The sequence below is a fragment of the Papilio machaon genome, chromosome 4, assembly GCF_912999745.1.
Source record: "Papilio machaon chromosome 4, ilPapMach1.1, whole genome shotgun sequence".
In the NCBI taxonomy this organism is placed as follows: domain Eukaryota; kingdom Metazoa; phylum Arthropoda; class Insecta; order Lepidoptera; family Papilionidae; genus Papilio; species Papilio machaon.
The window spans coordinates 9,073,275-9,088,137 of NC_059989.1; the positions used below are offsets into that span (position 1 = coordinate 9,073,275).

At 33.8% G+C, this 14,863-nt stretch overlaps 1 protein-coding gene across 1 annotated transcript in view; it reads left to right on the forward strand.

Annotated features, from left to right (window-relative positions):
• Positions 1-14,863, forward strand: part of LOC106720728 (protein outspread) — a 221,741-nt gene continuing 206,878 nt past the window's right edge. The window contains exon 1 of the mRNA XM_014515481.2: positions 1-483. Within this exon, the coding sequence (XP_014370967.2) occupies positions 367-483 (117 nt within the window). The 5' untranslated portion in view covers positions 1-366. The remainder of the gene's footprint in view (positions 484-14,863) is intronic.

The following is a 14,863-nucleotide window of genomic DNA, read 5'->3' on the forward strand; positions in this document are numbered from 1 at the left end:
TGCTTTTCTATCAGATGTAAAATGGACGAGCGGTCGTGTTGTTGTGCGCTCGCGAACTCCGCGTGGTTGTTGTAAAATCGATGTTTATTTTGACGTGAATACGAATATTGTTTACGCGATCATTCGACTACTTCGGAATACGGTTACCGAAGGAGATTGTGTTGTGCATGTGTTTTATTTGACGCTTACGCTCACTTTACTTGCAGTGATTTTGCTGATAGCTCACTCACCGGTGGGTGAACGCGTGAAAAACTACGTGTTCGTTTAATAAAAAGCGAATATTCCTTAAGTGATTGTGTTTTGAGTACCATCATGCTGTGCACGGTGACATAGTGAACGTTAAGTTGACCCTGACCTCTGACAATCATGTCTGGGCGATCGGATTGCAGGAAATTTGCACCGAACATCTTCAATAAAAGCAAGTGCACTAATTGCTTCCGCCAGAAGGAGGAGCACAGTGCCGAGGCATTGGAATCTAATCGGGTGAGTTTCTTTTTTCATATTTGGACCAAAATGCAAACAACAAAACGACTTCTAATCATTATACATAATTTGCCTGTGTTGTCATCTGCATGTGTGAGTAGTGGCCCGCCAGTGTTTAAGTGTTGATCTAACGGAATACCTGAAGCCAAAAAGTATAGAACAATGTGGGTAGGTAGGTACCACTTTTTGTAATGAACTTATATCCGTATGTTGGTTGAGAGCATGAATGTATTTCTAATGTAGTACGCACATATAAAATATTAGTTTAAAATCACATGAACGAGCTGCTTATTTTAAATTCAAAGATAAACTATCTTTAACACCTGTGTTAATTTACAAAAGTATTTTTTTTTGCATAAATCTACACTAAAGTATTAAAGTAGTAATTTCACACTACCTATTCACCAAATATGTATTGTATGTTTCTAAACGAAAAAAAAAACAATTCATAAAACCATTTTCATGTTTTCTTGATTTAATAAAATTGGCGGCAAAAATAAAACGACTGAAAATAATCGTTCGAGATTCCATTATTTTGGCGCCAGAAAGGTCAAAGGCATTGACAGCATAAAAATGCATCATTTTATATTTTACTGCTTTGGCGCCATAAAGGCGGAAGGAAGACATTAACAGGTTAAAAATGTATCATGATCAACGGTTTCGGTGTCATGAAGGCGGAAAACATCAACGGGTTTAAAAATAAAAAGACGGCGTGTATATTTTTAATTGAATGTATATACGAATTACTTCTGTATTTCAATTAATAAATAAGTTGAAAAAAAACTTTGAATTGACGTTTAAAAAACTTTTAGCTGTACTCATTTTAAATTGAGATTTTTTTTATAACCTGTATCTAAAATACCTGTATCCGGTGTAACCAAAATGCATGGGCAGACATACACCAGTATTGCAGAATGACAAATGGATTCACTTGCCTTATTGACTTACTTTATATAAACAAATGTTAGAAAGGATATGAAACTATTAAAATCCTGACAAGCATAGTGACAAAACCTCTCTCGCTAATGTCTATATAGTATTTCTTGTTTAAATAATACTCCAGTTTAGTTTAAAATCAAAGTATTGCACTAGTCCCTGCGGTAGACATTATTACTTGATGTTAATTATTCCTCCAGTTAAGAAACACTTGTCAATACTGTTTCTGTATTGTATTAAATCGATGAAGTAACTGTTCTTACCGGGACTTCCTTACATGTGAACTTGCTTAGACTAACTCGTAGCCGTATAAAACATAGACGCATGATATGGCTAGAGGGAACGTGGAAGCATTCTGTCATCCAGTTGTCCGGGACTCAATATTTATACTGTTCTGTCGGATTATTCGTGAATTAAATTGGACCACGTGATTGATACGACTAACATAATTTTTCATTTTTAAATTATAATATCTTACAATAATGCCTACGTGAAATACCTAAAATTGAGTAAATTTTGCCTTTTCGTTTTTAATTTCACTTTTGTAGTTTTTCCTAATAAATGTGTTATTTTTTGTCGTTGTTTTAATGATAAAGAAGGACAAAGTATTTCAACTTAAAATTAAAGAAACATCTTGATTTGTTAAGTTAAAAAGAATTCTATAAAAGAATACTGGAATTCCGTGGTTCATAAGCAGTATTATTTCAATTTGCCGCTAATTACATATAAAATGAGCTAACACTCTGTCACAAGGTACACGGAAACAGCCACATGTGTGTGAACACACGCGTTATCAATGTTAGATAATTACACTGATAAGATAAGTGGGCGAGCACTGACGTACATTCTGTTATGTATTAGCTATGTACTTATCAACGAAATAATTAAAAAAAAACAAGCTTTCACTACTGTATTACACAAATAGCGCAGTTGGATTTAGATAAACAATAATGATATAGAATATAGTAATTGCCCGCGACATCGTCTGCTCGGAATTAAAAAACAATAATAATATCGCACGGATGGAGTCGCTAGCGACAGCTAGTAGTTTATACATATAATGTAAACAGTTACGTGTTATGTGTATGGTTTGTTATATAATCTTTGGTGTACATAACTGATTAATATCAATAACGATTAATGTCAGTGGCACATATTTATATAAACACTGATCATAATATTCAGCCGCTGTATAAAACTGTCAACGAAGATTCAATCGAGTGTGTGCAGGAGTTAAATTTCACGTACATCTGAGAAAGTGGACTTACTTCGGCAACAAACTATATTATACCTTATTTAAATGCAATAGAGTATGTTGTTGTACATTCGAGTCATTTATTGGTTTGTTTAAAAATCAATAACTGTTTTAGTGTGAATAAAATATATTAAAGTATAACGTTACATGAATGTTTTAGTATAACATATTAATTTGATCTGTTGAAGGTACGTATAGTAAAAATTACCTATCACCTTTTCTTTAAAGGCTCTTTATAACATAACAAAGATATACCGTGGGTTTTTGAGAACGAAATCCCCGTTTAAAACATATTGTTATCTCTGTTGTTAAAGATAATGACAGGGATGACGTTATATTTTAAACGGAAATATCGGTCTCGGAAACCTACGTATAGTAAATCAGATTCATCACAAGTTAATGTCAGGCGGGATCGTGGTCAAGTGGTAGTTTATTGTTCATAGTTATTTGTTATTTACCAGAAAGAAAAACAGTTAGTTTCAAAGTTAACTCAACAATGATAAAGTTATTAACAATGTAACAAATCCTGTAAAAAACATGGACACATTACTTTTTACAAACAAAATACTACGAGTCATTTTATTAATGAAAATGTGTAGGTCAATTCGAGGTGAAGTGAGTAAGGAGGGGACTAGCCAAATGTCATTGCTTTTTTTTTAAATTAGAATGGCTTTTTATAATTAAAATGGAGGAAAATATTATTACAAGCGTTTTTTTTGCACGTGCGCGAGCGCACACTTATAAATTTCTTGGAAGTAGAAATCGTACAGTATTTAGGTTTTTTAGGACATTATTAAATAAATAATTAATAAATAATTTTCAAAACAAAATATTTTAGATATACTGAAGAAAAATAATGTGATAACTAATTGTGCTTTAGAAAGTCGTTAAAAATCTTGTAAAATTTTTAACATATTTTAATGCGAATGTTGGACGGATAGAAGGAGTCACGAGCGAAAGCTAGTTGTTAATAAATTATAAAAACGGTGAATCAGCGATCATTTAAGTGTAGTTATTATCAGGTAATAAGTCGTGGTGTTAATGTTCGCGGATTATTTCGTTATATACAAATATATGAAAGCACCTGTTACAATAAAACGGTAAGTAACCCTGTTGGGGCCAACTTACAATGGTCTTATTAAATAATAAAACAAAACAGTTAAAGATGTCAAACTATGACTTATTTTTTAATTTAATAAAAGTTTTGTATTAAATCTATACAGTTCAAAAGACAAATAACAAACATTAGTATGATATTAGTTCATCTCGCGTTATTATGATTAATAATAAATGTTTGTTTTAGTGAATTAGAAGTAGAAAGTAGTTCTAAAAGTGGAAACTCATAAGAACTTGTATTTGAACCAATGTCGTTGATACTCAAGTGTGATCCTTCGTCAAGCTTACGTAATAATTAATATGAATGGTGATCAAATAATATCTGTTACTATACTATTTGCTTTTAACACAGTAAATGAACATAATTCATTTCTGGAAAATTTAAATTTAGCTAATGAGAAATATTTCATTGTAATGGATTCAGTTGAATGTAAAAAAAGAAACTTGTTTTTTTTTAGGTAATTCAAACTAAGCGATTAAAGTAATTACATTTTAATTACCATAATCATGATTATTTTCAATTTTGGTAATCATCCTTGTAACTATGCTTGTTTTAAACGTAGGTTTTGTCATACGAACTAGTACTACATATTATTATTTTTTTATTTTTATCGATTATTGCAACGTATAAACTTGTTTTAAAAAGTTGTTATAAATCACCTTGTTTTATCGAATCCAAAAGTTGATGAATGTTTCGCAAAATAAATACGAGTATAAGTACGATGATGACATGTACTGCAGTCATTTATAATATTATTTGATTAAGAATATATTATAATTCATTCCTAAGATGCTCATCGTAAGACAATAGCGTTTAATATTTACATCTCCACGTTTTGCTAATGACTATTACTGGGCTAGCAGAGATTATAAATAAGAGATAATGATCTATGAATTATGCTAGCTCTTGCCCGCGAATTCATCTGCTGGAAATTAAAAAAAACTTAGTAACTAGCCTATGCACTTATATAGTTCTTCCTACTATGTTATGTTCTGTTCTTACTACTCTTATAGACTTTTTTTTAAATACAAAAGTAATGAATAAAACATTTCTTAACTAGACTAAGACTAAAAACGATGTAATCCTTAACTTAATTTCAAACGTTTAAATCAACAAAACAATTGTTTTCTATTTACATAAGTATAGAATTTTGTTTGTGTACCTACTTTTGTCATCTCTTTAACATAACATCCACACAATTTAGCACAAAACCTTTAAATTTGACTACGTGACGAGATGTCAAAGCCAAGGCTAACCTATACGACACCGTTGATTTTCTGTCAAACTCAATTTATGCCTTAAGGCCTTTTAATAAAGCTTTAAATTAACATTGGACGCAAGATATGAGAGCTATTTATAACAATACGGAAACGTCAATGCCTCAAATGGCTCCGTTCGGACAATTATCTTGACAAATGCTCCACTAACGAATAGCCATGTTGGATGTGCGCTCGCGAGGTGATGCGGCGAATGGGTAGCTAACGATGGCCACAAAGACCAACCTGACTGTAACCAGACTCTAAATGCATGCTAATTTTTTTTTACTAACCTCTGCCTATGAACCGGTGAAAGTTTGGTTATTAGACATAGTGTCTTCGAGCGGTGCTATGTGATTTAGCATTAAATATGCACGTCATGCCGCTCAATCTTGTTGATGAACCGACTTCTACTGGTACGTGGTGAATGACTTTTTTTTGTTATGTCCGAGAGACACGCTTATACTTGTGAGTGAAATTGAATTCAATGGGTTTCGGTACTGATGGAATGCTATTGAATGTTACCATATTTGAGTCATCACTATGTCGGCAGGAACGGTTTACCAATTGGTTATTAACCAAGTTAAAAATATTCTAATCTGTGAGGCTAAAATAGTTTGTTTTATGTTGTATACCTTATGATTATATTATGTATTGTTAAAGTTATTGATTTAAATAAACAAATGTGGCATAAAGTCAAGTATTATTATAATGCCTTGTTGAGTATATGATCGTTCTCTGCTTACTTTAAAAATTGCTTCGCGCAGTGCTCAGGTAATGCGAGAATAATTAGTTTTCCCACTATCATCATTTAGTGGGGCGCACACATGTGTTTGTTTAATAATATTTTAACTACCCGAACAGGTTTGATGTTTTCGTTACGGTCGACGCAAACGCACACTTTTGCGGTTAACGCGTAAGCGCAGCTCCAAACATACATTTAGTACTTTGACACACATTTGGCCACGTTCCCTCCTCGCTAACAACAATTTAACATCAAATTAACGTTCATTCTTTGTAAATTTCAACACCTTATTTTATTTAGAGCTGTACTCGACAGCTGGGACAGCTCTCCATTAAGACGGAGCAATTGAAGACTGTTTCGAACTCGGTCGCTAATTCTCTCGGGCCCTCGTATACTTTAAAGGGTGTCATAAATCAATCGGACAAATAACTGGTGTTTACTGTGTAAATATTGACTCTTAAGTTGCGGTCGTGTGGATTTTGATTTAATTTGATACTTGAACTTTTGAGGTTTTTCAATGATAGATGCAGTCTTTAAAATTAGAAAAGTATTTAGAGATGGGTTCCAACTTCCAACAATTGACCATTGAAAGTGGAACTCTGTGCGTGTTTCGCTTTTATCTCTGTTTTCTTGTGATAAAGGGATTCGGGTAAGGGGAATAGGTTCTGTTAAGATTGGTCGGGTCAATCTAGTGGTGTAGCATAAAAAGAAGTGCGTGAGGAATGCGCCAGGTGCAACGGCCATCGCCCCGCCCCCGAGCCCCGACACACAGTTTTGTTTGCGCCTAACGCTTTATTGTCGTGGTAGATGGTTCTATTTTGAAACTACCATAAATTAGTAGGATCCTTGTTATCTAACTTTTGTTGGTAGTGTGTTGTTATTATTTAATCGTAATAAATTTTTATATTCCTTTTTAAGTGCATGTATATTTAAAAATACTTAGTATTTCCGATGGGGTATCTAATTTAAGTAGGTATCCTGTTGGCGGATAATTCTTTTCAAGGTAACACGAATGTGGAATAGAGGATGCTTCTAAAATCTATCTAATATGTAGCTTCCAAATACCAAATCGGTACTGGTATATAAAATGATAGAGATCAATTTGACACAGTTTGCGTGTGGAGAGTAAAGGACCGTTAGCAACACAATGGGCCGGCAGTGTTAAACAACGATATGTGTCGTGGAAGCGAAAGAGACACCGGCTAACAATTAGAATCAACACAGCGGTCTTCGATCGGCTGCTACTCGGAACTCCGTGACTGTAAACTTATACCACGATGTAACAAAACTGTAACGATCGTGGCGTTTAGTGTCATGCAAACGGAAATAAACATATCAGATGTCTTTATACCAGCTTACTATGACATTTTATACTTCGTGCTGACCTCCAGATAAAATGTCTCAGTTTAATACATCGTAGGCTGAAAGTTTTTTTAATTAAAGGTTTAAATTATAATAGTCTTTTTGTTCATAACATGGTACAAGTAATATATAAAAAGCCGGTAATGTAATCTATAAAATTGTATAGATTTTATAATTACGGTATTTTTAATGGGCCTTAAACAACCTTGGGCTTTGTTAACAATTTATAGAACGGAGAACTGCAATACTTGCGAAGCAATAATACTATATAATTGCTGCTAGTTTTTGTCGTCTGCCGAGTCGCTAATTTGTACCGTAAACAGTTGCATTAGCTAATGCCCATGTACGGCGGCAACGGTGGCCGTAACTCGGCATAAGGTGGTTTTATACCGCTCGCGAGCAGCCGTTCGCGGCAAATTCGCCATATATGAACGCACCCTATGGACGCCGCGAAGTGTGCCGAAGGTATTAGCTCACCAGCGGAAACGTGTTATTAATTACGTATCTACATAGTTTAGATGTCCTTTAATTATATTTCCCTGTAATATATCCTACGCTATCAGGCTTCAGTAAGTGATATGGTAAGATGTATCGATTTGCTTTGTAATGCTCTTGAAAATATCAAAATAAAAAAACTTAATATGCCTGTCTTCTTATAGTCTATGTTCTACATCTATGCCAAATCATCAAGATCCTTTGAGCCGTCCCGGAGATACCTTCAAACAAACAACCATGCATCATTATATGTTATTTATTTTATTACCGTATTCAGATGAATTAGTATTTAAAAAATCCAAACAATAAAAATAATTATAAGTATTGTTTGGGTACACGGCCATAAACTTTGGTTATCGCATCAAAGGAGCACGAGAGACCCTTGATCCACTTCGCACGTAAGTAGGTGACGGAGGGAATGTACTTATTAGATAAGCTTGAACTTGCTTTATTTACTCATTATGTTTGCACGCACAACACAAAACTTGTATAAAGAGCATAAGAGACATTCCACACTGAATTAGAAGTAATTTCGAATGCGCATTGTAATCTTTGACCTTTCGATGTCCTTTTACGATAACTCGATATGCAAAGCAGTGTGGCTATGACGTAATCATAAAATAATACGTTGGTTTGAAATCGTTTATTCACTGCTGTCGTCACGTAGCCAAGAAACATATGTCTTGATAATCTCTTACACTGGGACGTGACTTTATCCTATCGTAGTAACAAGTCGTATGCACTCTATGAACTCACGTTTTATTTAGGCTACGAAAACTTCGAACTATATTTTGTTCGTTTTTAATCCTAGAAATATTGTATATTAAATGGTAAAAGTATGTGTTGTATCCCGACTTTACAATGGTATCTAAAGCGTGATATTTGCGTATGTCTCTCGGTCACGGGCTTGGCTACGTTATCATTTTCATTGAAACGATTATGACAGATTAGAAAAGTAAACACAATGTTTGCTTTTACGTGTTTTTACCGCAATATATACACATACGCAAGATCTTTATTCATTCTTTTGGTCTCGCTGTTGCGTTCAGTGATAGTAAGTCTCTTAAACGTTAATTTATGCGTCGAATTAAAGTTTACTAGCCGTCCTGTCTCCCATCTGAGCGCTGTCACATATCAAAATCACATGGAAACCCGTTCTCACGACTGCACCTGTCAGATTAATTCCGGATACACGTCTATACGCTAGCTAGATGTTTTATGTGTCGAAAATAAACTAGCCGAGTGAACGAGTGTGAGCTCCCAAGGGTCATAGATGGTTATAAAGACATCGCTAATGGCCGCATTAGCTGCGTACATAACGATTCTCCGGAGGTTTTCGGACGTGCGGTATCCGAAGCGGCTACAACTTCATCCGAATGCGACTTGTTCGCCGCGTCTCGCTAGTCGCTAACGAGTTTTTATTTACTTACGTTATCTGGTAAACATTTTATGAGTCACGATGCGTTTTATGCGCTTGCATATTCATGACGCGGGCGACAGTATCGCCGATCGTGGCGCCCAGATAAAGCTGATTCCAATTAAAACGTTAAAAAAACGTCAATTTGTTTGATTTTCAGTTGGGAACATTGACACTGTGGCTTCGGCTTTGTACGTCACGTGGCTCGCGTGCATTTAATTGCCGTATTTTAGTAAACCCCTGTCGAGATCGTGTGGAGAATGTCAACTCTCTCCTCGCATGGCCTTCGCGACAACCTGCTTTTGCTTTGAATCTCGAAAATCTTAGTGCATAGTTAGGTAGATATATGAACATAATAAACCTGCTTTGCATTTAAAAGCAGTATTAACAATTTTAATGTTAACCGAAATAGCAACCTATTTACGTGTTGCTCGCTTGGGGGAGGGGCGCTTTCTATAGATCGCTTGACGGTGTAAACTTCTAGTGTAACATTATTCCATCAGAAAGCGGCGTCGGGTTCCATGCGATCGGTCCGAGAGCAAACCACCGTTAAAATATGCGACCAATAAAATTGTAACCGCGCTCATCGACGCCGTTTCAGTAATTGCGTGTTAATACCTCCACCAGTAATCCTAACTACGACCGTGGTTTCATAATCGTGTTTATAAATCGATTAATCTATCGAGAAACGGCTAACGTATTTGACACACATAAAAGACGCCGTCTAGTGCCGACGTTGACTTAGTACACGACGCCGTTTTAACGTTGTCATTTATAAGTAAACAAGTCAATCAGTGGCTCCAGTGAGATGCTTACTTAACGGTTCCAGATTGTTCCGCCATGTTTTTGTGGCTCAAACTTTTTCGCCTTTTGAACGTTTAGAATAGAGAGCACATTTTAAAATAGAACGTCTATTTCAAAGGAGCAAAGACATTGGGAATGTCTGAAATGCTTAATGATTCTGGAAAGATGTTTTCAACTTGTCTTTCATTAGACTTGGTCTTGGGTCTTTTGTTTAAATGGAGTCAAACTATTAAACGCAGTAAACACTATTTTAGTTAGTTTACGTGAGATTTAAATCATTTGTAATGTTATTAATTGTTTTTTTTTCTTCCGTGAGATATCGGTTTGGTAAATGCACCTCTTGTATTCATGTCGGCACGCACGGGCGCATCTTTGTTTTTTTAAAACTTTGCATGAATGCATCTTCATCTGGTCATAATAAAAAAATCAATTTTTATACAAATTATGCTTTTTTCCTTCTGAGCAACCCTTTATTGACATTTAATAAATTAGTTGAAAAACCACTTTAAACAACATTTAAAACATTACATAATTTATCGTTAAAACTTTATGGTTACATTCTTTAAATCGATGGGACCCTATGTAAAAGGGCAAAAGTAACAAATTGATGATTTTTACTTTTTTTGTGTTAAAAGCTACCTATTAGTTCAGTAAACAACATGCGTTAAACAAAATATACATTTACAGGTGTAAATGTTATTTTTTTGTTGAAGTAGAAGGTCCTATGCGGCCTATTTTTATACATGATTGAAATGAGAGCCCCTCCTGAAAAGTTGTCAATTTGCACATTGGCCCTTATTCGTAGGAGCCATCGAAATATCACATTAGATTTGTCGCATTGCGTCTGTATTCTGTAAGAGAACACAGAGTGTTTTATGCTAGGATAATGCATTAATTTTTTTCCAATCTTTTACCTAAAAAGTTACATTTTAATGATGTGTCGTATCAAATGCAATGAATAATGCATTTCATCAAAGATATAATTACATTAGGCGTAGTAAAGCACTTAATGATACCGGGAAATAAACAAGTTTATGAAGACAAGTCGAGTTCGAAGAGTGGCGAATGTGTGTGCGATAATTGAGTCCCGAGACAGGCTAATGTTCTGTTCTAAGATTCACATTTTGTAATCTAATCCACACAAGGGCTATAACACACCAGGGTGTACCAAAATGGTGTAAAATAGTAAGTAAATTGCTACTTCATTAACGCAGTTATTTCGAATAACGATAAAACATCTGTGGCATTTAAGATAATGGAATGAAAGTAATATAAATTCAAAATGGCTTGAAAAATTGTTATTACTAGGAGTGATCTTTTCTTACTAAATTAAGAAGATCGTAGATTAAATAACAGTATATGAAGTAATATGACATCTATAACTTGATATTTGTGTTTGGTTTGTACAGACCCTAACGTTAAGGCGAGCAATATACATGGAGATTGTATACAATTAAGGGTCCGATGTGGTCTGACGGCGTGTTGGCGCCGCAGCCGCTGCTGAGGACTGGCTCTGAACGTTTAATAAAGCAGTAATTTACTGCTAACTGGTGTATTGAATGGAGTTAGTTTTAGTTGGCATACGCCCCAACTGGCCCTGGGGCGCTGTACTGCATATCAGCTTCTATTGATTGATGAAAGCCTGCCCGCCCGGTTTGAAACGAGGAAGTTTTTCAAAGAGTTCTAATTTTAGTCTACCGCCTCGTTCCGCTTACATTTTTATTAATTATAGGTTTAATATAAATTTGCCTGAAGCAATGCCGTAAGTATTAAATCGATTAGATGTTGATAAGTAAGACATTTTTAAATTGATTGGATTTGTATAAAAAATTAAAGCATACATTTTGGCCTACATCAATATGTATTTTAGCTAATATCAGCTTGTTATTCTAGTTTCTAATTATAACGTTTACTACTTCGCATTCCGAATTTAGAACGGCAACAAATTAATAAAAATAGTCTTTATAAACTAGCTGTCGTTCGCAACTCCGTCCGCGCGTAATCAAATGCCAAATTTCATCAAGATCCGTTGAACCGTTTTAGAGATATCTTCAAACAAACGTCCATCCATCTTAACATTCTAATTTATAATATTAGTAAGATTACATAACAAAATTATTTTACAAAATGGAAATATCGATTGTTCATAATAATCATTATTAAATACATCAATTTTAAAATTGAGATAGTGCATATTAAAGTTTATCGGAAATGAAAGCGATAAATTTTTATTCATTACAAGTTTGTTTATTGCCAGTTATAGCCGATCTTATTTACAATTACTCCGTTAAATTGACGCTTTTATATTAATACAAGCTCTGCGCTAAATAAACTTCCGTTTCAGTTTCGTATTGCAATAACCGTACCAAGTTTCACTGCGTGACTCATTCTTTGACTGCAATTAATCTTTTTTTAATGTATACTAGTATTTTATGTTCAGTTGGCATATAAATTCTCAACACAAAGGCGACATAACCTAACCCACCTAGGACAGGGATGGCGAACCAATGACACGTGTGCCAAAAAGGTATTATATGAGGAGCGAACGAAAGTAATCACGTTGCGGATTGTTCGGAATAATTATAAAGTTGTGTCTAAATCATTTCAAGGCAAATCTATGGTCCCAGTAATTTTTTTTTTTATAGAAATGGCATTTGCTATGTAAAGGTTCGTCATTCTTGCATTTGGACTATTATCGAATCTAAGACAATTGTTCAGCCAGCACTTAAGTATAAACTAATGACGAATCTTGAAATTAGATGATGAGTAATTACGAAGTATTGATTCGATCACTCCAGTATTTAGCTGTAGATGTAACTCATTTTAAACACTCGGACAACTAGACAAACAATAAAAAGTAATTCGTACATATCAATCTAATAAAATGACAAAATATATCAATTTCAAATAATCTTTATTTAATTATCGGTGTGAATTTTCCAGCAAAAAAAAAATGATAAAGACGAATCAATTATGATAAAAAATATATTTATAACTACTTTTATCCATAAATTTTCCATAATGCAACATACATTTTTTTATTGCTGTCTATGAGTCGTTGAAAGTGATGCAGCGACTTTAGATTAGTTCGTCACCTTAAATAATTAATTATAAATAAACGCCATCTATCCAAATTAAAATGCATTAATCATTGCACACTACTCCGCGTCGAAATTTAAGTAATATTAATAATTTATTCGTAAAACAACATTAAAATATATGAAAATAGAAACGTAATGATCAATAAAATACATTCGTAAACATGACTAACACTAAATAAAAGTAAAACTAGAATAACTGACTTTTATCGTTGTAAGATATGAATACATTAAATTCCGTATAAGAGTCCGTTTATCAGACGACACATTACGTATCCATTTAGCTTTGGTAATTCAAGTGTAAGTGCATATTACCATCGTACAATGTTGCAAGTTGCAACCATTCATTTCTACGGATACTCTAAACAAGTGCGGGTAATTTAAAAATACTTTAACCGCACTGACCGGTCACGATGACTTAATAAAGTAATAAACAGTCCAATGAATTGGTCTGGCCTGTGATTGTATCCATTAGCTGCTATAATGCGTAAGAGTGGATCGTTTTAATTAGAGCTCCCGTAAGTGGTAACACCATTATGCTAATAGAGTGAGAACTTAAGTCATAGGAAATTAACGATTTTGATATATGTTGTGGAAACCTTAGCACGATGTAATGAAGTGTACTTACTATTCGTATAGCATCTTGTAAAATGTATTTACCTCTGTTTATAGAAAATTCTTGACTGGTAGTATTAGTATTCCGACTTTTAACTCTTATACAATATCGAAATGATTCCACAATTCATTAGTCTTTAAAATTCATTTAATAAAAAACTTTTGTCACATTTTCATTTTCAACTTATTAAAACGTAATGACAACTGTCAAAGTTCAATTGTTATTTTGCGTAGAAAACTTTCTTTGTGGCCAGTGCGTCTCAAAAGAAATAAAGTATAACCTCTTTGACAGTTATTTTTGCATTCTGAAATTATTTTTCGAATTTGGAACGATTAACGTACATTATGAGGCAGATATTTTTGTAATGATAATATGCATCATAGATATTGTTCACACTTGAAGAACATCATTTAATAAACAATAATCAACACACATTAATGTTATGAAAATGACGGCTTGATGACATTATTATTGAATACAATAATAATATTATTATTTAATGGTTATATTATGAATATTAAATAGTATATTGTGTCATCTTGATTCTTCTGATATTTGTCGACATTAGCATTTTAATTTTTCACTGCTTCTCCGTTTGTGCCTTATTGTGTATTTTAAAGTGTTTTAACGTTACTGACCTCTATACATGGACAGGCTATAAGCCGTGGCATTTTGTGTCGATTTGATTTTCGTCATTTTGGCGCTGATGGTTGCGGTTGGTAGCGGTGGTGAGAATTCGAACTAATATTAGCGAAATCAAAAGCTGTAATTTCCAAACAATGACTTATACATTTATAGATCTAATAGATCAGTGTATGACATTGACTCCGTAACATTTTATGTTATTACATAAGTATTACACCAGATCGGTTATACGTGCCATTTGTTTTAACTGAATTGAATAACTTGTTACCAGAAGATCTTTAAGAAGTTGCTAATCGAATTACGAACTAACTGTGGATATTTTTTAAATCTTGAGAGTGCAGTATTGAGGTGTTAAGTAAATAGAGACTTATCCTAATGAATTATCGCACGTCTCAACTGAATTTGTCCTCGCATTTGCTTACGTAACACGTTCAGTGCACACTTGCAATGTTTATTTACTTTGTATATTTGCTTACGAGTTGCTTAATGTACATCCGCTGGTTAAATACAATAACGATTTGTATAATGTTTTTTATTATCTTTCTGCATGGATGAGTTTAAAACAATGAGTATAAAAATATACATGTATTCTTTGTGAATATAAACATTGAAATATTAATTTCAAAGTTTGTCT